Below are 22,177 nucleotides of genomic sequence, written 5' to 3'. Positions count from 1 at the left end.
AGGGACCCCCCCTCCCCCCCATCCCCACTGCTGCACTTTTAAAGCCTGAGCGACTGTTGTTTGAGGAGATGTAGTCGAACAATGTGCTGCATGTACAAGTTGTCAGTTTTCTTTACTAAAGCATCAATATTATGGTGATGGATATTGTATATTTGTTTAAAAACAGTTCAGGCATCCTGTTGACTTCTAGTACCGGTTGTAATTTTGGGACAGTGATATGTTTTGTTATTGGTATGCTTTGATAATTAACTATTTTGAGCCATGTTAGGCTAAATAATAATACCACAGAAGAAGCCTGAAACTCACTTTGGGGTACCAGTTGATAATAATTGTACACAATTTAAAAAGTGGAAATGACTGAGAAACAGGACACTGCTTGATAAGAAGCTGCTTAACATCTTCTAAACAAAAAAACAATGTAATAACCGGCAGCCTTCTGGTGGTGGAAACCAAAAGGTTAAAGCTCAGGAAAACGCTTGTTCAGGTTCTTGATAACAATTTCGAAACCATCACCAAATGATTTAATAAGCTGTTAAGCTGTTTGGGTATATTGAGTTTTACATTAAAGTCCCAATTAACTGTCCACCCATTACCTTTTTCTGCTAGTCTTGCGCTGAGAAAAGTTGTGAGATGCAATTGAAATAGCAATGATAATTTAAAAATCTAGAAAGTAAAGCTTGACTTTTGTTTTACGTGTCCTGATTAGAAAGTAGGACCACATGCTAGGAGAGGACTCTTAGATATTTGACTATTTCTTGTTCATATTGTCTTCCTGTGTTGTACAGATGACACATAACAGTACCTCTATCGTCTGTACTTTCTGCTTCTGTGGTTGTGAGGTTGTCCTAATTGTTGAACAATTAAAAGGCTTCGATGGCTCTACTTTCAACCAACTGTGTGTCTTTGCTTTTGTGCTTTCATCGTGTAAACGAGGGGGGAATACTTCAAATGTTTCTTTGTTGTTGTATCTAATGCAAAGTCTTCATTTCATACTTGGTATATTTGACCAGCTCGATGTGTTTGCTAAGTTAGTTAGAGCTGTCAATAATTAACAACGTAGTCTTCAGGGCTGAACGGTTTCCCATCTGGAAAGTCCACCTTCACTTGCTACTTATGTGCTATTTAGAGGCCCAGCCTCCTCTTTGTATTTTTAGCCCAACATCTGGAGGAAGATTATTACAGCTGGTGAAAATTAGAGGTTGGATTGCATGACTGGGGACTTTGACTTGATACAGCATGTCACTGCTGGAATGCTGACAAGATATGAAACTCTTACTTAGTTGACTTCCATGCTTTACCTGATTTCAGAGGTATTTTCTTTAAGGAGTTCTTCTTAGGAACAACAATTCCTTTGAGGTCCCAAATTATCTTCCCGATGAGACATTTCCTTATCTTGAGATGTTATTGAGCATAACACCTGTGAAAGACACTACTTTTCATAGTCACACACACTTATTTCACTTGTATTTTGCAACCTTCAACTCCAGATTTAGAAAACTCATTGTGTACATTTCAGGACAGAAACCTTCTAGATGACAGATTACCTGAAGAGAACTGCAAACTGAATGAAGGGAGTGCTGACAGGAACAATAATGCTTGAAAATGCACATTAAAGGTAAATGCGCCTTACTTCTTTGTCCTTGTATCCCCTTGTATCCCCAAGGCTTGCTGAAGTTTAATCTGAGTATCAGAATGAAGAAGAAAATTGATTTAAGGACTTTCATGGTTGTTGATGTCAGATGAGTGGAGCTGAGTATTTCAGAAACGGCCGATGTGTTCCTGCACTCGCTATGGTTCATAGAGAACGGTCTGAAAAGAGAAAATATTTGTAAGTGACGGGTCTCTGGGTGGAAATGTCTGGAGAATAGCCAGACTGGTCCAGGTGGATACTAACCACTCATTACAACCAAGGTATGCAGAAGAGCATCTTCAACAACACTTCCAGCCTTGAAGCAGATGGCCTATAGCAGCAGAAGACCGCACTGTCAACTAAGGAACTGCCAACAGGAAAGTGATACTGCAAACAATATCTCACCACAACTATTGGGACAACAGAAGATTGGAAACATGTTGTCTCGTCTGATGAGTCTCCGTTTCTGCTGCGACATTCAGTTGGTAGGATCCGTATCTGGCGTAAACATGAAATCAATCCCGAATTGTATCAGCGGTACAGACTGCACCGCTTAGTGAGCACCATTGAGACACCACAGCCTACCTGAGTATTGTTGCTCTCTATGACCACAGTATGCCCATCTTCTATTGGCTGATAATGTGTCGTGTCACAAAGTTCAGATCATCTCAAACTGTTTTTTTAAACATGACGATGAGTTCACTAACTCAAATGGCCTCCACAGTCATCAGATCTCAATCCAATAGTGCATCTTTGTTCTCTATTGTGGTAGCACGGAAGATTGGCATCGCGGATGTGCAACCGAAAACCTGCAGGTACCGTGTGATGCTGTCATATCTCGCGTCGATATGAAGCAAAATCTCTGTTAAGTACAGAAACGACGCACACCTACACCACAGGTGAAAGAAAAGCTAAAATTGGGCGACTTTAGGAGAAAGCAGTGTTAAACCTAAAAGGGGTAAGGATTGAGCGGTATTACCTCTCTGCCTGCCTCTGCCTCAAGAAACTTCTTGTTTCTTTCGTGAGTCGATAAGTCGTAATGATAAACCGTGGGCGAGCGCAGAGGGGGAGCTGGGGGAACACCAGCCGGGATACAGGATGCCTCAGCGTCAGACAAGCCTAATGACGCAACGGGTTTACTCAATACAGCTTCAACTTGTGAGGGACAGGATAATACTTGCAGGATTTCCCACGTTTCCTATGACCAAAAACGGACTGAGGACTCTGACACTGACAGATATTACGTGACAGGCACACGGGAAATAAGCTTCTCGGGACACCAGGGAAACATCAGATGCAAACTTTCGCGATGGCACACGCCGTGATGCTTTTTCTCTCGTGCGTTTTCGCAGGAGTGGTAAGTTTTAGCCACACTTCTCTACTCAAGTGAGTCTGTGCTTATTGTTATTGCGTGTTTTTGAGAGCGTGAAAGGAGTGAAATAATGTCTCTCCCTTGATTTCAGCACACATTAGCACCTACATATGAAGCAGAGGCGGTGAGGGAGAGCCATACAGGCGAGTTTCTTTTTGTTATTGTTTGTTTGTTTGTTTTTACTCTGGTCTTAAAATCATTTTTCCTATATTATTATTATTATTATTATTATTATTATTATTATTATTATTATTATTATTATTTTATTTTACTTAGTTGGTGGTGCTGCACTCTTAAGTCCTGAGTGAGCTGATGTTTGCATAGGTGTTACCTGTAGGGGAGGGGGTGTAGCTTGCTTATGGATTTTTGTACATTCATTTGAAGTGAAAGGGGTCTTTGTGTGTGGAAACCAGCGAGAGAGTGGGTGGGTCGGGGTTTCCAAGACAGTTTCTGCTGCTAATGTTTTGTGTTTTCCCCTTTACGTCCTCTGCAGTTGTTACCACCACGGGCAAAGAATGTAAATTCCCTTTTCGTCAGGGTGGAAGGATTCATCATCACTGCATCACTGTCCTCTCCTCAAGACCATGGTGAGTCCTTATTAGCCAGCCTGTCTGTCTGGATCTACTGTTTTGGTTGCACAAACAGTCTGTAATGTGTGTGTAGTCAAGTCAAAACACACTTCTGACAGAAGTGTCAGTCCTCTGACACACACTGACAGATCTCTCTCTTCTCTCTCTCTCTCTCTCTCTCTCTCGCTCTTACACACACACACACACACACACACACACACACACACGCACACACACGTTGTTTGATACGCATGATTTGAAACTTTTATTCCACAAAATGTAAAAAAATCATCTTTGGATAATTTACAGATTATTTGATTGCATGGTTTGTATTGAACTTATTTTCTTAATACATCTTTTATTTTTTTGCTGTCTTGATGATGCGTGTTTATCATTGCCTTTGTTACTTCCCACTTAGTGTTGTCACTGTATATTTTATTCTACCACAGCGACTTGAAAGCAGCTCCCGCTGCTTTTAAATGTGCTAATTAAATAAAAGCAACTAGCCTTGACTTGACAATACCCTTAGCACGGTCAAGGCACATGTAGCAGAATAGCATCGTGACTGATGGAGCGGAGTCAGGCTGTGTGTTTTGATTGCTTGATAGTTAAGAAACAATGAGCCATAATCTTCCCTTTTCAATCTCAAACTTACTGTATACACACAGGTCAGACAGTTAGCTACACATTCATGATGCAAATCTCTGTGGTGCTTAAATGATTCTCATTTAGTACTAAAGGACCCAAAGAAAATATCCGGTCACAACATTACACCGCCACCACCATCAGCCTGAATCATGGACTCGAGGCACAGATTCATGCATTCATGTTTTCTACACCAAATTCTGAGCCTACTCATTAGACCAGACAGCATTTATCTTCTGTTGGCAGGCATTTGTAAATTGTAGCCCAAGTTCCCTGTTTTTAGCTGACAGGATCATGTGTTTTTTTTCTCTTGTTGTTTTCCATCTGCTTCAAGGTTTGACGTGTTATGCGTTCAAAGCAGTCTGGCCATTCTCCTCTGATCTCTGTTATCAACAACACATTTTCACACAGAGAACTGCCACTCAGTGGATATTTTCTGTTTTTCAGGCCATTCTTTGTAATCCCCAGAGATTGTTGTGCTGGGATATTCCCAGTAGATCAGCAGTTTCTGAAATACTCGAGCCAGCTGGTCTGGCATCAATACCATGCCACATTCAAAGTCACTTAAATCACCTTCTCCCGATGCTCGGTTTGAACATGTTTAAATGCATTGAGCTGCTACCATGTGAGGTGGGGCAAAATATCGATATTTTCATATATCGTATACCGTTTTCTTGTAGTACATTTATTGATGTACTGGTTTCAGATATCAATATATGTATTCATTATAGCAGACACTACTTCAGTCTTTGTGGTGGCAGTTATCAACTGAAGAGCTTAAAATGAGCTTAATGAGCTGACACTGAAGAAGAACAAACTCTTTACTTCTTTAAGTATAGTTCTTCTTGTTAAGTCACACAGATACGGTGTCATAGATGACTGTATCACTGGAATATATATATACAGAATATGTCTGTGTAAAAAATAAAAGGCAATATATTTATATCAGACTTTTGAATTTTATAACTTTAAAAGAAAGCACTGGAAACAGTCAACCTTTGTGGGGCTGGAAGATACAAAGTGCAGCTTTCTTCTCAAGGGAGAAATGTCGAGTTAGTGTTCTTATTTCTAATTGGTTGATAGTTCCTGGCTTTTTGCATGCCCTTAAAAGAACAAACACACTGGTGTTTTCCATCACTGCTGTAATAGCAATGATTTGTACACTGATGCAGTGTGTTTGGGGTGTGTAGTCACACCTAATTACAGCTCGCGGGGATGAGGGATTTATGCGACAGTGCCATCTGATCACAAATTTTAATGAGGTAATGAGCGAAAAAGCTTTAATAAAATGCTTATTGCTCAATTGCTGCTGGGGCCTGTGATGATTTTTATCATAATACAGTGTTATCATTAATAACTGTGAAGATAAAATGCAGAGGTACTCTGTGAAACTGCAACTATAGCTGAAGTTTAGCCGTTTCACAGCGTTTATCCCGAGGGTGCATAAACAGCTGCCTCAGTAAAACCATCATGGTGTAATTTGGTTTTTTTAAATCGCTCATCTTTTTATGATATTGGAAAAAAAACCCAAAACAACAGGAGAGACGCTGGCAGGGTTTCAGTCTTCACTACTTGGAAATGATGCAGAAAGGGTGGATGCCAGTAAGGTGGAGCAACGTTTATGCAATTATACATGGGCCAATATTTTCTGGTCCACCTACATGTAAAGTTGCGGCGGTTTGACCCTGCTTGTTTTTGTGATGTGCTCATCAGCTCACCGTCAGAATGGGTTTGTCATTGAGTGTTGTAGTTACAGTGAGTGGAGAAGAGGTATGTTAATGTTACGCAGGTTAGATTAGTGGATGATTGACAGAGTTAGTTAGTGTGTGTTGGCAGAAGATGCAGCGTTCTGGAGCAGGGTGTCAGTACTTGTGGGTTTGATTAAGGGTTGGGTAAAATCCTCTGCACATGGTTTACGCAATTTTATGTCACAATATCTATATGCCCAACTCCAACAGTATAGCATGACTAACCGTCAGCGGGCACGCTAACTTACACGCTTAGTCAGGATATGCTTACTAAGGTTGTAATCAGGGTGTGATTTGTGAAAAAGACGTTTGATGATTTATTTATTATTTATTTATTTATTTTTACATGAAAAAAAAGAGTGGTCCTATATACTCCTTTATACAAATTCAGAACAAAAACATCCAACCATACTTAAAGAAATTACAGAAACTTGCTTAAGAGAGTTCAGGTTATGTTGAAGAATAAAGGTGATCATACCAAATATTAACTTTCAAGCTTGTTAGAATTGTGCAGACTCTGTTTTTGGCATATTTGCTGCATTTGCTGACTTGCAGGTGACTCTCTTCCTGTTTCCTTTGTCCCAGGTGCTCTCTTACACACAATTTTGATCGGGACAGGAAGTGGGGTTTCTGCGCACCAGAGAGAAGCCATCCAAATGGTTAGCTCACCAAACCAGCTGCAGATTGAATTTCCACTGCTGTTTAATTAGAAACTACAGTGTTGCGGTTGTTCTCCTGCTGATTATGTTTTGATGTTTTGATTTCAGTTTTTGTCCACACTTCACGCAGAATCACAGATCCGTGTCAGGCGAACCCGTGTCAGAATGGAGGCGTCTGCACAGCGATCCCACACAGACGCACATTCGAATGCTCCTGCCCTGAGAGCTTCTCTGGGAGAATATGTGAACAAAGTAGGCACCTTTATTAATATTCTATGAATTAAAGGTATAGTGCTTGTCATCCATTCATATTTGGTTTTGTCAGACTGTCTTTTTTTTGTCTGTTCCCTGAACATATTCACATCAAAGTGCACATTAGGCAGCCCATTGTCATTCATCTGTTGTCCACAGATGTAAACCAAAATCAAAAGCATGCCAGCTAAAAACTCTGTAATCAAATTCATGCTTAGTGAAGGCAGTTGAGTGTGAAGAGTTAACTCCTTCTTCTCTGGGGACCAGTGAGCCACATAGAGAGGCTATATTTGTTAAAAATGCTCAACTGTTGACTTTTCAGAAAGGTTGCAGATTGTGGCTCATTATGCAAAGAGGCCACTCATCATACAATGACTAAATTGGTGTGGCATTTGACGTGCTTCATTTCTGCTACATCTGCTACATTCAATAACGTTGTAGTTTACTGGCTCACTGGTAAGTGCTGTTATTTACACTGATTTACAGCTTTGATTAGGAGGAAAATTGCTGTCAGTAATTGTTGGAGGTTTGAAAATTTCACTGGTGACAAGAATAAGGATACTTTTATCCACAGAGCCCAACGCTGTTCTTTGTGAGCTTACCTTTTCCCAGCTGTGAACAACTAAATTTGGAGATTTTTCATAGATAGAAAATTTACATTATAATCTGGACTCGCTGTGCTTGCACAAGGTTTTCTATGGGAGTCAAAGAACATGCTAGGTTATAAGGCTGCCTGTATGGTCCCAAAATACACTCGCAAAAGAGACTTTTGATCTTAATTTCCTGCATAAATAAAGGTTGATTAAAAAAAGGAAACAAACCGTGAAGACAAACAAAAGCATGACAGTCTAAGTTCACTCTTGATTATCACAGTAGTTAAGAGTCTGCGTGGCTTTCAACCCCACCTCATGTAACCCTGTTCTGCCGCTGCCAGTAGCACCACCCCATCTGTTAGTTCCAGAGATTTACACATTTACAATAAAAAAAGATTGTGGCCGATGCCAAAAAGCTGCCACTAGCAAAGCACCACAAAGTTGCCGTGCCCAAAGGTGGAATCACTGATGTCTGATGCAATAAATTCTCCAATGACTGGCAAGCTGTGATTATCAATTTTTGTAATTATTGGTTCCCAAACTTATCTGGGCAGGAGCTTCATATCCTGAAGGAGTTAAGGCAGAACTGGTTACAGACCAGCAGTGACACAGTGATTTCGCTCTTTTTTAGCAGCAAATGTAGTTTGTTTAATTGACTTTAAACTGGTTTAGCTGCATTCAGCTATAGCCTCACACGCCACTGACAGACGTGACCTGATGCTATTAAGATGACAACTGAGCAATCTCTATTTGCTGATATAGACACTGAGATGTGATTGAAAGATCTGAGTGGCAGTCTTATGTTCGCCACAGTCCTATAAATGCGGCATACGCTTCACAATAACGTGACGTGTATAACATTGAAATGACATGCCAGTTTCATTTAATCTGTGTTTTCCGTTAAAATGCTGCTGAAATTTCGCGTGCTTGCCTTCAGGCCAAAATAATGGCAAATCAGTTATGAGTTACCTGTAAACAGGTTTCACTTTTCAGCTGAAAGCAAAGCAGTGAAAGAAGATGGAAAAACACAGAAAAATGGATCCGTCGCAGCAGCTCAGCCATCGGAGATTTGCTCCGTACGCTCCATTGAGCTCTTCAATCTGCTCTCCCATTTCAGCCCCGACGCCTTTCATGTGTTGTGTCGGCTTTTTCAGAGAAGTGCTACGAAACCGTACACCTGCGCTATTATGACATCGGAGAGTCTTGGGGACGAATTCACCTCCGTAATGTGGAACAGTGCACATGTGTGGCAGGGGAAATCAAGTGTGAGAGAGTCCACTACACGAGTAAGACATGCTTTCTGCTTTTGTTGTTCTGCTCTGAATGTGTCCAGTTTTTTTTTTCTTGGCCATTTTTTGCTATTTTTGGGGTGATGAGAGCAAAACTCAATAGGCTGCAATGACTTCAGCGCTATTTGCTTTGACAGCTGCTTGAATTGATGCTCAAATCGGCGAATGACAAACGAAATATTGCTACATGTTGGAATGTTTTGGGGTTTGTTTGTTTTTACATTAAATAAACATAAAGATAAAAACCTAGCAACCTTAGCAACTCATATAATTTTAAAAAAATAGTATACAACTTGATCTCAGGCCTCCAAAAAAGTATCAGATCTCCTCCTAGCCTGAAGAAATGTTTTTTTTTTCACTCTCATAAGAGGGGGTTTGAAAGACGTGCCCTACCCTTTCTTTGATCACAGCTCCATAGTTACAAGAGTAACTTTGCATTGAAGAAAAGGCAGATTATATGACTCACTGTGACTCAGGAATGGTGTTTTAGGACACACCCCATGGGTCCATAGGGTGCTTTCATCTCAATGTTCACGGGCGTTTAGCAGATTCCCCTGGCATAAAGGAGATACAATCAGAGAGGTATTTTCATGCTTCTTCAGCTGAAACTGCTTTTGTCATGATGATAGGGGCTCAGCTTACAGGAGTCGCAAAACTAAAAAAAAAAAAAGTTTTCTAGCTTGAACCTGACCCTTAATGTGCTTTACATTGTTTTTCTTCAAAGCACATCAGGACTGCTCACTTTCAGTAAAACCCAATAAACTCATGGCATCTCTGATCCCCAGCATATTTTCTGTATGTTATATTATTTCACAAGAGGCTGCTCAGACCCAGATATATTACATGTACATAAGAACACAGATGCATGGGTGAGAGCGAACCAAAGCCAAAAAAATGAGACCGGAAGATGTTAGTAAGTCCACCTGAGCGGAACTGTAGAGTCAGGTTAAAATACTCAGAGGTTTCTTTTGCAGTTTTCTTTTGGTAATCTAAAAATATTAAAAATTACATTTAAAACCTGCGTGGGAAAAACCATGATGGTGTAGCAATGCTAATTATTGTTGAATTATTGTCTGTTATAAATGTACTATTACAGTGATTTCCAATGATTGATGCCACAATACAGAAGTTTTAAATAGCGAGGTCAGTGTATGTCAGACTAATCCCTGTGAGCCAAAAGCTCAGGCTTCATACTGCTGTAAATGCTCAGTTTCACACAGTTTTTCTTTTCAGACGTGGTCATGCATGATTTAATACATATAGTACATACATAATACATATATATTATATACATATATAATTCATACCTCATACACAAAACAGCAGCAACCACCTAAGTGCTGTTTAAGCTTTCTCGTTATGAGGGGCAGCCAATCAGCATAAAGTTCCCTTAACGCCCCAGTCGCACACGTCTTCAAAGTAAAAGTTGTACAACTTACGTTCTCTGTTTTACTAACACTTCGCAACTAGCTGGTGAGTGTTTGCAGATGAGTCTGTGGCTACCACACAAATTACTTGTGACAACAGCAAATTGCTAGTGTCCAAAAAGAATCACAAGGAAGCTTTAATGCATCAACAGCAAGCAACAGGTCAGTCAGGCAATACACTTTTTACCTTAGCAACTGGTGGTTTCCTTGGTTTAGTTCAGACCGGTTGTTCCAAAGTGTAAAAATTGCAAATGTCTGGCCATTTGCTACAATTTTGTTGGCATCTATAGGAATTCTACTTCAGGACTCTACATTAACTGCTTACATTCAGAATTCAGAATCTCATAGATTTGAAACAGAAATTCCTCCAAAGACAGTAATGTAGGAATGGCAATTTTAATAGTTGCAATTTCCCAGCAAAATGACCTAGGTGCTCGGCAACCATTTTATTTTATAGAAATATAACCAGAATACAATACTTTTAAACTGTGCATAGCGACTATCATAATGGGTCCGTTAAACAAGCTAAATGTTAATAAAGTTTTGCTGAAAAACAAGCATTTTAAAGAGAATGGCATTAGGATGTGACAGTGTGTGTCTTGATGTGTCCAGTGTGCCGTACAAACCCATGTCAGAACGACGGAACGTGTCGACTGATCGTATCCACCGGAAAGGAAGTGTGTAACTGCAGGCATGGCTACAGTGGACCTCACTGTAGTCTCGGTAAGTCATACGCTGAGTGCTACGTTCCCGTTTTCCTCATTCAAATGGAAATGCAAAATTTGCTCTGAGCAGAAAGCACAGTTGACATGAAATGATGTTTGTATTGGGCTAAAAATAGCAGAGGGCAGAATTTCTAGTCACTGCAGTCTGCATAGAGCCAGAGTCTTTGTCATATGCGAGAGCAGATGTATGGAATCCTCATTGTGTCACGTATGCACAGACGCATGCTCGTGCATGTGTGGATGACAATAGTTTGATTAATGGTCACAGGTGAGGGCGTGCTGGTGAGCTTGTAGCCAGCTGTCATTGACGCGTTCAGAGAGAGGTTTTAAAACGTGTTCTAACTCATTCTGAAGAGAAAAGAGCTGTCATCGCACACACATATCTGCTGCATCGGGAGTTTGTGTGATCGCTTTCATATTGTTTACATACCTGTGTTTTACTGTGGTCACGGCTGGGATTATTTCCATGTCTCTCTCTCTCTCTCTCTCTCTCTCTCTCTCTCTCTCTCTCTTTCTCTCTCTCTCTCTCTCTGTGGCTTGTGTGAGCAGAGCCAGAGACAGAGTGCTATAGCAGCAGGGGCACAGGTTACAGAGGCCTGGTGGGCACCACCGTGTCCGGCGCCCAGTGTCTGCCGTGGAACTCAGACCTGCTGTTTGATGAGCTCCATGTGGGCACAGTGATTGCATCACCTGTTAAAGGCCTTGGGGAGCATGCCTACTGCAGGTGTGTGTGCTAAATCAGCCTGCCTTAATAGCAGCTATGGTAGATTTTCTAGTAGTTGTTTCTCCAACAGTTAATCAAAATGAGATATTAAAGCCTTTGTCGCTTGCTGTGCTGCAAACAGTCTTATCTGGGAGGCCACATTTCTATACAGTTTGCACATAATTTCTGTTTTAAAGCTGCAGTATCCAACTTTTTTTTTACCCTGAGCTAGCAAAAGCCATATGCTCCTTATCTGTCAATTCCATGTGTCAACTCTTGTCATTCGTGTGACTTACGAGCACATAGCTACTGAGGGGGAAACCCTGAAACTAGGGCTGGGTATCGTCACTGATTTCTAGAATCGATTCAATTCCGATTCACAAGGTCCCAAATCGATTCGATCCACGATTCGATTTAATTTGATTCGATTCGATTTAAATCTGGGAAATTTTGAAAGTCAGAAGTATAATTCAGATCAGAACATTTACATATTTTTGTATCTATAAAAAGGAAGCTGACACTCGCAAGACTTTATCCAAGGTGTGAGCATCACAGCAGATGCCTTTGTGTCAAAGTAGCTGAAGATAAAACACAGAAAAACATGAAGGTTTTCCTGGCCTGGGATTTTATAAAAATATTCTGCAGTACATCAAAAACGAAAGAAAACCATTAATTAATGAACATTACCTCTGACGTTACAGCGGTTTTATTAGAGACATGGCTAAGCATTTTGCATTTTGAATAATATTAAAAAGTTTAAATTTGTTCAGTATTGAACAGCAGAAATGAGGTTTTCTTTTCGGAAGAATGTAAAAGGGAAAAAAACAGCGGCCGACAGCGCTGTAAGCAACAGTAGACTTGTGCATAACAAGCAAGCGAATAATGAAGAAAGCGAAACTGTTCGAGAGAGGGGGGGAGGGAGAGAGGGAGAGAGAGAGAGCTGCGCATGGCAATGGAAGCAAAACAGTAAAAGAATTCATGACGATGTTTATGTGAAGCGTTTGGATCTTCTTTTGCTGCTGGTTCGGTCAATATTGTTTGGAGAGAGATCAAACTAACAGCTTTAGAATCAGCGCATAAAGGGCGTGAACACAAAGCGCGGACCCGGATCAGCGAGCTGTCGGCTTTCAGCCCCGACTGTGAGAAAGGCTACATCTAACTGATTCTGATCCGCGGGTTGCGCTGTGTGTTTAAGTCTATGTGCAGAATCCCTGTACCTGCTCTCATTTACTGTTTGGTGGTTCTTGAAATTTTGTGAGATGTCACCAGAGATTCTGGCATTTCGGACAAAATAAATTTATATTAAAAAATCGATTCAGGATTTTAATGAATCGATTTTACGTTATCCAAGCCAGAATCGATTTTAATCGATGAATCGATGATAAAAACCCACCCCTACCTGAAACCATCATGCCAAAAGGCTTATCTCTGGCACATTCACCCTTCCTGCCTTCTTCCATCAGCTGATTTCTTACTATGACTTCTCATGAGCAGGAAGACATACTGACAGCAAATGGCACGTTTCCCAAATTTTCCCAGGCCAAAGCAAACAATGGGACTTAGACTTACACCCAGGCTCGGATAGATCATTAATTATTGGTAAGATTGCATATTGCAGCTTTAAAACTAAAACCTGAATCCTGGTTGTTAAAACGTGAAACGAATGTAGAAAGAAAGCGAATTATCTGCGTGTGAGTGTGTGGATTTGAATGGCAATGGAGCCCCTGTGAGACATTCAGCTAATGAAGCAATATATAAAGATAGGAAGCAGCGAGGCTACACGCACAGAAGCACGCACACACTCTGTCCGTTGTGTATCTCTGTGTGTAGGAACCCAGACGAGGACAAGAAGCCTTGGTGTTACACAATAAAAGACAACGCCATCTCCTGGGAGTACTGTGACGTCCCCTCCTGTGTGATGGCTGCGTGTGAGTAAGCAGGACGCAGGGAAGGAGTTTGTGTGCAGAATGTAATTATGTTGTAATTGAGGCGTTATATTGGAGTGTGGATATGCTTTAGCATAAGATTAAGGCATGCATCTGTTAGCTTGACCAGACACCTGAGCTGTTCTGCCGTTTAAATCTATATATGTACATATTCTAATACCCCTCGTTTGTAATAATGTTCATATCCAACTCTTGGCTTAATTTTGTTTCCTCGTTAAGAGTATCAGATTTATTTAGCTGCCACTCTCTGAACATTCATTCCATCATTACAACATGCAATAAGTAATGATCTTACACAAAGGTCACGCAGTGCAGCAGCGTCTTCTCTCTCTCTCGGCCTCGTTCATATGACATTGACACTGACGCTCCGTATTCGAGAAACATTTCTCGAATGTGGAGGCTTATTAAATGCCTTCACATTTAATTAAAATCCAGTTTTAGATTTAAAAACAAAAAAAAAGTGCAGAGAAGGCAGCTAATCTGTGCCGCTGAGTCACGCTGCTCTCGAAAGTTAAATTCAGCCAAGCTGACTGGTTTAGTGAAAGAGCTTTTTTTTTTTTAAAGGAAAAACATTGGCTAGGTTAGATATGGGGGAAATAATAAGACATTACTCACCCTGAATCAACACGTCACGTCAGGTGGAGCCAAATGTTGATGTGGTGAGTGGGGTTTGCAACAGCTGTCTATCTGTCTGTCATGATGCCAGGGGTATGCACCGAATTCATAATCCTCTTCCTGATCATCCTCAACACATGATTTGCAGCCAGAGGAAGCTTTGCCACACTGAACATCATCACCTTATAGAAATTACTATTTTTGTTTTTTGTGCTTCTTGCAGGGGGAAATCAACCAGCAGTAGATTCAAAATTATTCAGAAGAGGTATTTAGGAAGCTAGTTTAAAAAAAAAAGTCTAAATCTAAGCTAGTTGATTGATTTGTAGTTTCTTATCTGTTAGCGTCTTTTAGCTCTTTTTAGAAAGTGGCATTTTGCTGTGTCCAAGTTAAGCTGAAAATAATCCTCTGTTTGAACTTTTCTCAGCTTCTTCTCTGAGGTTTACTCCATTCAACGTCCTGCCCACCATTGAAAAACCCAAACCCTCCAAGCCGGCCAAAAAACCCTTATGCGGGAAAAAGCACAAGAAGAGGTTATCGACAGCCAGAGGGAGGATAATGGGTGGAACTTCGTCTCTGGAAGGTAGTCATCCATGGATGGCAGCCATTTACATCGGACAGTCAGACTTCTGCGGTGGCACTCTCATCTCCTCTTGCTGGGTCGTGTCTGCGGCCCACTGCTTCTTCAGCAAGTATGTATTGAATTCTACCGCTGCAGAGGATGTTACACACATTAGTGGAAAAAAGGCAACACTATGAGTTTTTCCAGCCATTTTTTCCCCTCTACACAGTGTTATCTCTTAACCTTGGAAAGTGTGAGTCTTTTAAGAAATCGTATCCCCTTTTGAGTCAGTCTATGAAAGACTATAGGAAGCTTGACAAAAAAAGTCACATTTCTTGAATTTTAAACAGTAATATATTCTCTCTGTATTATATAACAAACGTGTCTAAATATGCATGTTGTAATGTTTACATGCAAATGTTAGCACCTTCCTCTGATGTCAGTAAAACAGTAGGGGTGCAACGATATTCGTATCGATATTGAACCGTTCGATACAGTGCTTTCGGTTCGGTACGCATATGTATCGAACAATACAATTTTTTTCAAATTTTTTTTTTTTCAAATTTTTTTTTTTTTTTTTTTTGTGTCCCGTTTGGATCTATAGCCATCAGAATTGTTGTCTTGAGGCCAAGAAAGATGCCAAGAGGATTTATTTTAAGTGGATCATCATATTGGTCCATTTGATTGACCTTTATTATAATTATGAATTTATTTTATTTTCAGTTGCAAACGGGACAGACATGACTGTGGGATAGGACAGGGGGAAAGAATGAAAGAAAGAGGGGGAGAGAAAGAAAGAAAACCAAAGGGGAGAAAAAAAAAGAACAATACAAAATTTGTAATTTATTTTATCAACTTTCCTTCTGACGATGCTGTCTGTGTTGAGCGCTCAGTGAATCTGCATTTGACTACTCCGCCTAGGCTCGAGAGTGCAGCCTAGGCGGAGTAGTCGAACGCAGATTCACTGAGCACTCAACACAGACAGCATGGTCAGAAGGAAGAGCGCAGGGCAAGCTAGCGAGACAGAAGTGGACCTCCCCACCCTCATTCAGATCTGGCGTTTGGAATTATTTTGGTTTTCATGTGACATATGACCCTGAAGGTAAGCGAGTCATGGACTAAAGTAAAACAGTATGTTGGATGTGCCATGCAATGCTCAATTACATGGGTGGGAGCTAGTGTGTTAGCGCAGTTAGCTCGTTAACGTGTTGGCCGTCTAGCCCCTCTGTATAGGGTAGCTCGTTAACGGAGATTTGCCGTGTTGTGGCGTTAAGGTTATTTCAACGAGATTAACCTGAAAGCACTAGTGGGAACACAACGAATATGACTGCACATTTACACCGACATCATCCTAGTGCAAAGACAAAAACAAGCATGCATGCTACAAACTTTAGCCGAGTCATTTAGACAGCTGTTAGCACAGGATTCTCCTTATGGAGACCTGATATGTTTAATATGCTGCTGAGAATATAGCCCAGAAGAAACGGATAGTATAGCTTTTATTTTGGAAAGAGACATTTCTCTGTAATAAACTCTCTTTTCCAAAGATGAGTGATTCCTCAATCAGATACAGGGCTCGCAATATCGCTAGCCCGACGTCCCGGGGCTATCTCTCCCTGCCTGTCGGGCTATTGTAGGAAGGAAAAATATATGTCAATGCTTTTGCATTCTTTCAGAAATGTAGCTGGGTAATTATGTCATTGGGTGAGCCACTGTCAATATGTGACATATTGAAATCGTGTTTGAATTTGCGCTTGTTTTTTTGCTTTCACTTTGCAATCGCGCGAACTGTGTATAGAGAGCGACAGCACTGATCTGTGAGTGATGATAATTTGTGCACCAATTCCTCTGACATCGTCTTATTAATTGTTAGCTTACTATGCAAACATGACAAGTGAAATCTCCCGCAGCTTAAACATGTGAGAGGTTGATCGCGCAGAGAATCGCTGAGCTTATGTGAGTGCGGCAGGATATATATTTCACTACGATGACCTGGATGATTGAGAACCTTCACAGACAGATATATATTTTAGTTCTGCTGAGCCAAATAAGACAGGTCAGGGTGAAGAAGTGACAGCCAAAGAAAAGCTTACCACAAAACGGAGAAGTTATGACAAATCAGACTATAAGGCAAAAAGAAAGTGCAGCTTTATGGTTTCATGGACAAAAGAATTTCTGTGGCTGCAATATGACGAGCTAAAAAACAACACGCACAAGGGTTAGGGTTAAATTTAAAAACTGTACTTTTGTGTTAAAATATATATTTATAATTTTAATAAATGACAAATTAAAAAGGCATGAACATTTTTTTTTGTATCGAAAAAATATCGAACCGTGACACCAAAGTATCGAACCGAACCGAACCGTGAATTTTGTGTATTGTTGCACCCCTATAAAACAGATGTCTGTTTACTGACATCCACAAGTTTAAATCTTTAGCTAAAGCAACTGAATGTTGCACTGGACCTACACAGCAGAGTGCATATAGGAAAATACAATATATGGTATCTGCAAGGCTTTCTTTTTAAGCCCCATGTCTACTGCTACAACTGTGTTTTAGTACAGTTGGGGCATGATTGGATTTCTTATTAGAAAGTATTAATTAAAATTCATAATATAAAATAGTTAAACCCCTGCGATGTTGATAATGCTATCTTATAGATAGTTGGTGCTTTAGGAAGGAAAATTACAGAATTAAGTGGATTTTTTTTTACAGCACAAGTGACATTAAAATCATTAGATTTTAATTATTAGACTTTAAAGCAGTGTAATAAAAATTAGACTGATTTTTAGCCCAAGTGACGAAGTGGTAAGAATGCATGCCACATGGCTAAAAGATCGGTCAACCAGTCTGACTCCCTTTGTGTGTCATTGTTCTCTTCCTGTCTATTGTTGCTACTATGGTTCCTACAGGTGTAACAATCATGATAAGAATGGTCTTTTTGCCATCTTGAGTGACCACATTTGGATGGTAGGACGCTGTGCTAAATTATCAGCTAATGATTGGTTGGTAAGCTTGGTTAGCATCCTGTAGCTATTTACCGCTCCTGGAAAAGTAATGGCTAAAGCCCCAGACAAACAGGGCTAGAGACCAGTCACTGAATCCTTAGCAACTGCCAGTCACCAGCATAAAATGTGAATTAATTAGTGAAAACCTCTTTGTTATTACTTTGGTCGTGTTTTCAACTTGTCTGCAAACACTTTCCAACTACTTTGCAAACAGCAGTAAGATTTTACAAAGTGCGATGCCAGAAACGGAGACTGTTTCTGGTTTGCGTTGCACTTTCTCCAAGTTTAAGTACCGCTTTGCTAGCAGTTAGCAATTATACAAAATGCTGTCTTTCATGCAAACTGCAAAGAATCTGCTTGCAGCCAACACGTTTTTTGATACAGCATCGTCTTTGCAACTGAGTTTAGCTAATGAGGGCTAGCAGTCTCCAGCAACCACTCACCAAGTGGTCGCAAAATGGACAGTTTTCCTGAGTGACATGCAGTTATATCACATCCAAAAGGGCAGGCAACTCTCAAGCAATGTAAGCATAATGCCAAGCAAGGGCTGGTTTAAGGCACGTCTGCATTTGCTTCACCTTTTAGACCTGGAAGCTATATTCTCTTTAATAATGCATAACTTTAACTTTTGGTATTGTTTTGTTTGCTAGCAGATTCATGCGTTCGTCCATAGTTTGCACTTAATACTCGAACAAATACTCATCGACTACTTTCCAAATGGCAGGAAAAACACCCGTTTAATTGCAGCATTTGGAAGTTCTGCATTGGCTTCCTTTTTCACCCCCCTTAAAGGCCAAATGTGATTGACTGTGCTGCTAAAAGCTCAAACAAATGTTCTGTGAAGGTATTTTGGGTTCTCTAATTTTCCCACCAGATTTCACGAAAAACAAGGTGAAGTACTCCAGTTACCTCAAGTTTATTTTGACTTGATGAGCTTTGTGAGTGTGGACTTTGGTATACTGGTATACTATAATGAATTAATTAAGAATGTCTTTCTTCAGCCCCCTGAAATCTCAAATCCGTGTGGTCCTGGGCCAGCATAGCTTTAATACCACCAGTCCCAACACGAGGACATTTGGAGTGGAGGACTACATCTTTCCAAGGCACTTCTCAGTGTTTAACCCAACACTGCATGACATTGGTAATTATTTAACGCATACACACACACGCGCACACATATGCCAGTGACTCACATAAACTGGAAGACCTCTTGTCCCTGTTCAGAAACACACAAACCCACTTAAGAACCCAGTCTGTATGCACAGCTGTGCTTCACTGAACAGCTGTGTCCCTCTGCACCCCCGCAATAAAAACACGCACAAACACAGATGCACACATATATGTATATTGACAGTTGGGTGTGGCATTTTCCCAAGGCGAAGTCAGCCACTCGCTTCATACCTTTGCTTCATTTCTTTTCCTGTTTCATAACATTTCATTTCTGTTTGGCAGTTCTAATCAAACTGAAGAAGCAGGACGGGCGATGTGTGAAGAAAACCCCGTTCATCAGGCCCATCTGTCTCCCAGACAAAAGCATGACGTTCCCCGATTACTACTGCTGCACCATTAGTGGCTGGGGACATACACAAGAGAGTGAGTAATGAGGAGGTCATGGCAGAGCTGTGTCATTTCCGTTTTGTCACGATGACAACTATTTACATTCGTGCATTGATCACAGGGAGCACATTTGTCGTGCACCTCCAGTGAATTATTTATTTGTTTACACGCTTAAACCGTGAGGGTGGGGCCAAAATTGTTTGCGCTGCTATGTGTCTTTGAGAAAAGTTTCAGATTTATTTTTAACGCACATAAAAGAAACATTTTGTCACTTTGGAAAATAATAATTTGCTTTCATCTTGAGGGCTAAATCTGTCACAGCCGGGAGACGATTAGCCTAGCTTAGCTTAGCATAAGGACCGGGAAAAAATATGGGGTGACAGCTCGGTGTTACTGGGCTTTTATCTAACACGACTCATTTGTGTTTTATTTGACAGAGGGAATGGGATACTCCACTCTGCAGGAGGCTGGAGTAAGACTGACTCCTCACGATAACTGCAAGAAGCCAGAAGTGTATGGCAACCATGTCACCAGTGACATGATTTGTGCAGGGATTAACGGCTGCGTTGATGCGTGCCAGGTAGGGAAGCATTTTGAGGACTGTCGTGTTTTGATGTAATTCTGCCAAGGAAGTGCTGATGTCCTAAAACAGAGTCCCATGATAGAAACATCTTTTTTAATTTTAAATTAGCTCCTGGCTCAATGTTCTATTTGCAGTTAAGACACCAGATTCACCAGCACTATAGAGCTCAGCAGTGAGGTCCTGGAAATAAAACTCATAGTCACGTTCTGATTATGAGCCATAATACTAGAACTATACATAGTAGAGCTGCTATGACATTGTGAAATGATGATATGTGTCACAAGAAACCATAGGTCTATATGATAACAACTTTGTTTTTGGGGAAACAAGTTTTATTTACTATGTCATGAAGAAAATGCTGAATTTAAACAGCGGTATCTCTCGTGGTTGGATATGAAGGTTACCATGGACATATCTAAAGGAAGGTTAGAAGGTTAGAAGTCGTTTGCTGTAAATTCGATGAATTGCAAAACATTATGGGTTTTAACTAATCATTTTTTTCTTTTTATTTCCCTTTAATTTTTTTATCTGTATCTTTTCCTTTATAGTCATGATTCACCTCATAGCTGGTTGGCTGGGTTAAAAGCTTAAAACTCTATATAAGGCTTTTCGGAAACATCAGTGGAGTAGGTCCATCCATCCATCCATTCTCTTCCGCTTATCCTTATCAGGGTGGCAAATTCACTTGGGAAAGTGGGCGATTGAGCGCAATAGTGACAATATTATCTCTTATTATCAAGTTATTTATAAAGAATATCAATAGGACTTTAACTTCAGGAACTTTTTTGCGATTTAATCTCTTTTCTGTCATTACATTTTTTTTTTTTTCATTTCAGATTCTGCTTCACTTATTTTACTCTCAGCCAGAACCAAAAAGCTGAGCATACTTTTTACATTTTTTTATTTTATGGTATATTTTTGTTAGTTTTTTTTCTTTAATTATTTAACAGTATTTAAATTAAGAGTTAGATTGTATTAATAGTTCTAACTCACAGTGTTAATGCTCCTGCTCTCAACTACACTCTTACACGCTGCATCAAACAAACTTTGATGCACAGTCATGTGATCCCGCTGCAGGTCATTGCATTTATATGAAGCTGCTGGATGTTGGAGATATGAACTACTTTGCTTCATGAAGATCACATTTTAACCAAAAATCTATTTTACAATGACAGATTTTAGAGTTTAAAAAAAATCAACGTTACCTTTTCAACATCTCATTTAATGCGTGACTACACAAACTTAAATACACGTGAATTTAAGAAAGAAGAAAACAAATGTCTTTATTTCACTGTGGCTGGGACGGTACAGTACTTAACCCGCCGCCTTGGCTCTGTTGGGGATGACATCAGAGGCCAGGCTCGAGGTTTCACAGTAATGGAACAGCACTTAAGATGGCAGGAGGGATTCCCCTGAGTGAAATGTTGGGGGAAGGCAACGAGGGTCTCAGTGATATTCAGAGATGTCTGTGGTGTGACACTACCCCCTCATCCTGCTGTGTAAAATATTTGAACTCCTTCCTGTTAAATGAAATGAGACAACTGACTGTTTAGCTCATAGGTAGAGAGCAATTTTGAGCAATATATTCATTTTTAAGTGTGTGACTCAGCCGTTTGTGTGCCTTCACTGTGATCTGCGTGTATATTCATGTGTACATCCACTTGTGCGTTTCCTCAGGGCGACTCCGGGGGCCCGCTGGCTTGTGGGAGGAATGACGTCAGCTTCTTATACGGGATCGTCAGCTGGGGGGAGGGCTGCGGCCGCTCCAATAAACCCGGAGTTTACACAAAAGTAGTGAATTACATAGACTGGATCGATTCAGTGATCAAACGCAAACCCAAGCCTTCACCAAACGACATTACCTGGAAATAACCTTTCCTGCATGAGATGTTTAGAGATATTATATATGAACTTTTTTACAATTTTTATTATTATTGTAAAGCTTCTGGAAGTTTACAGGTTATTTGTTTAACTGTGAAATATTTTGAGACTGAATAAACCTTCAATGACTTTCAGTGACATCAAACTTTGAGTGTCTTTGTTAAAGAGCTGTGATATGTTGTGAATGTAATTAAAACAAGCCAGTCTCAAGGTTACCATGATGTTTTTCTCCAAGTGGACTTTTCTCTGTTATCATGAGGCTGGATTTTCTGAGATTTGATATGTATTGCTGTTCAGTTCATTCATCAGATATTTCTCTCTTTAGTTTTTTTTTTAAATTAAGTATATAAATGGGCTTTAGAAATAATAGATGGATTAAAAATAGCTCATCTCAAGGTCTTGAGTCCTTTTACTG

General features: G+C 40.2%; 1 protein-coding gene across 1 annotated transcript; it reads left to right on the top strand.

Moving 5' to 3' along the window:
* Window positions 1–2,924: 2,924 nt before the first annotated feature.
* On the top strand, window positions 2,925–21,753 carry hgfac (HGF activator). The gene is made up of 14 exons (XM_085350930.1): window positions 2,925–2,987; window positions 3,094–3,145; window positions 3,496–3,589; window positions 6,550–6,623; window positions 6,732–6,875; window positions 8,623–8,754; window positions 10,797–10,907; window positions 11,459–11,633; window positions 13,443–13,540; window positions 14,598–14,862; window positions 18,743–18,882; window positions 19,194–19,334; window positions 19,736–19,878; window positions 21,559–21,753. Exons 1-14 carry the CDS (start codon window positions 2,925–2,927, stop codon window positions 21,751–21,753), a joined length of 1,827 nt encoding a protein of 608 aa, XP_085207056.1.
* The last annotated feature ends 424 nt before the right edge of the window (window positions 21,754–22,177 follow it).

This window comes from Diplotaxodon limnothrissa, linkage group LG3 (assembly GCF_057381915.1).
Source record: "Diplotaxodon limnothrissa isolate DT_005_m linkage group LG3, D_limnothrissa_male_GT1.1, whole genome shotgun sequence".
NCBI lineage: Eukaryota > Metazoa > Chordata > Actinopteri > Cichliformes > Cichlidae > Diplotaxodon > Diplotaxodon limnothrissa.
Note: the sequence above shows the minus strand (reverse complement) of the source record. Positions and strands in the feature narration are given on the sequence as shown.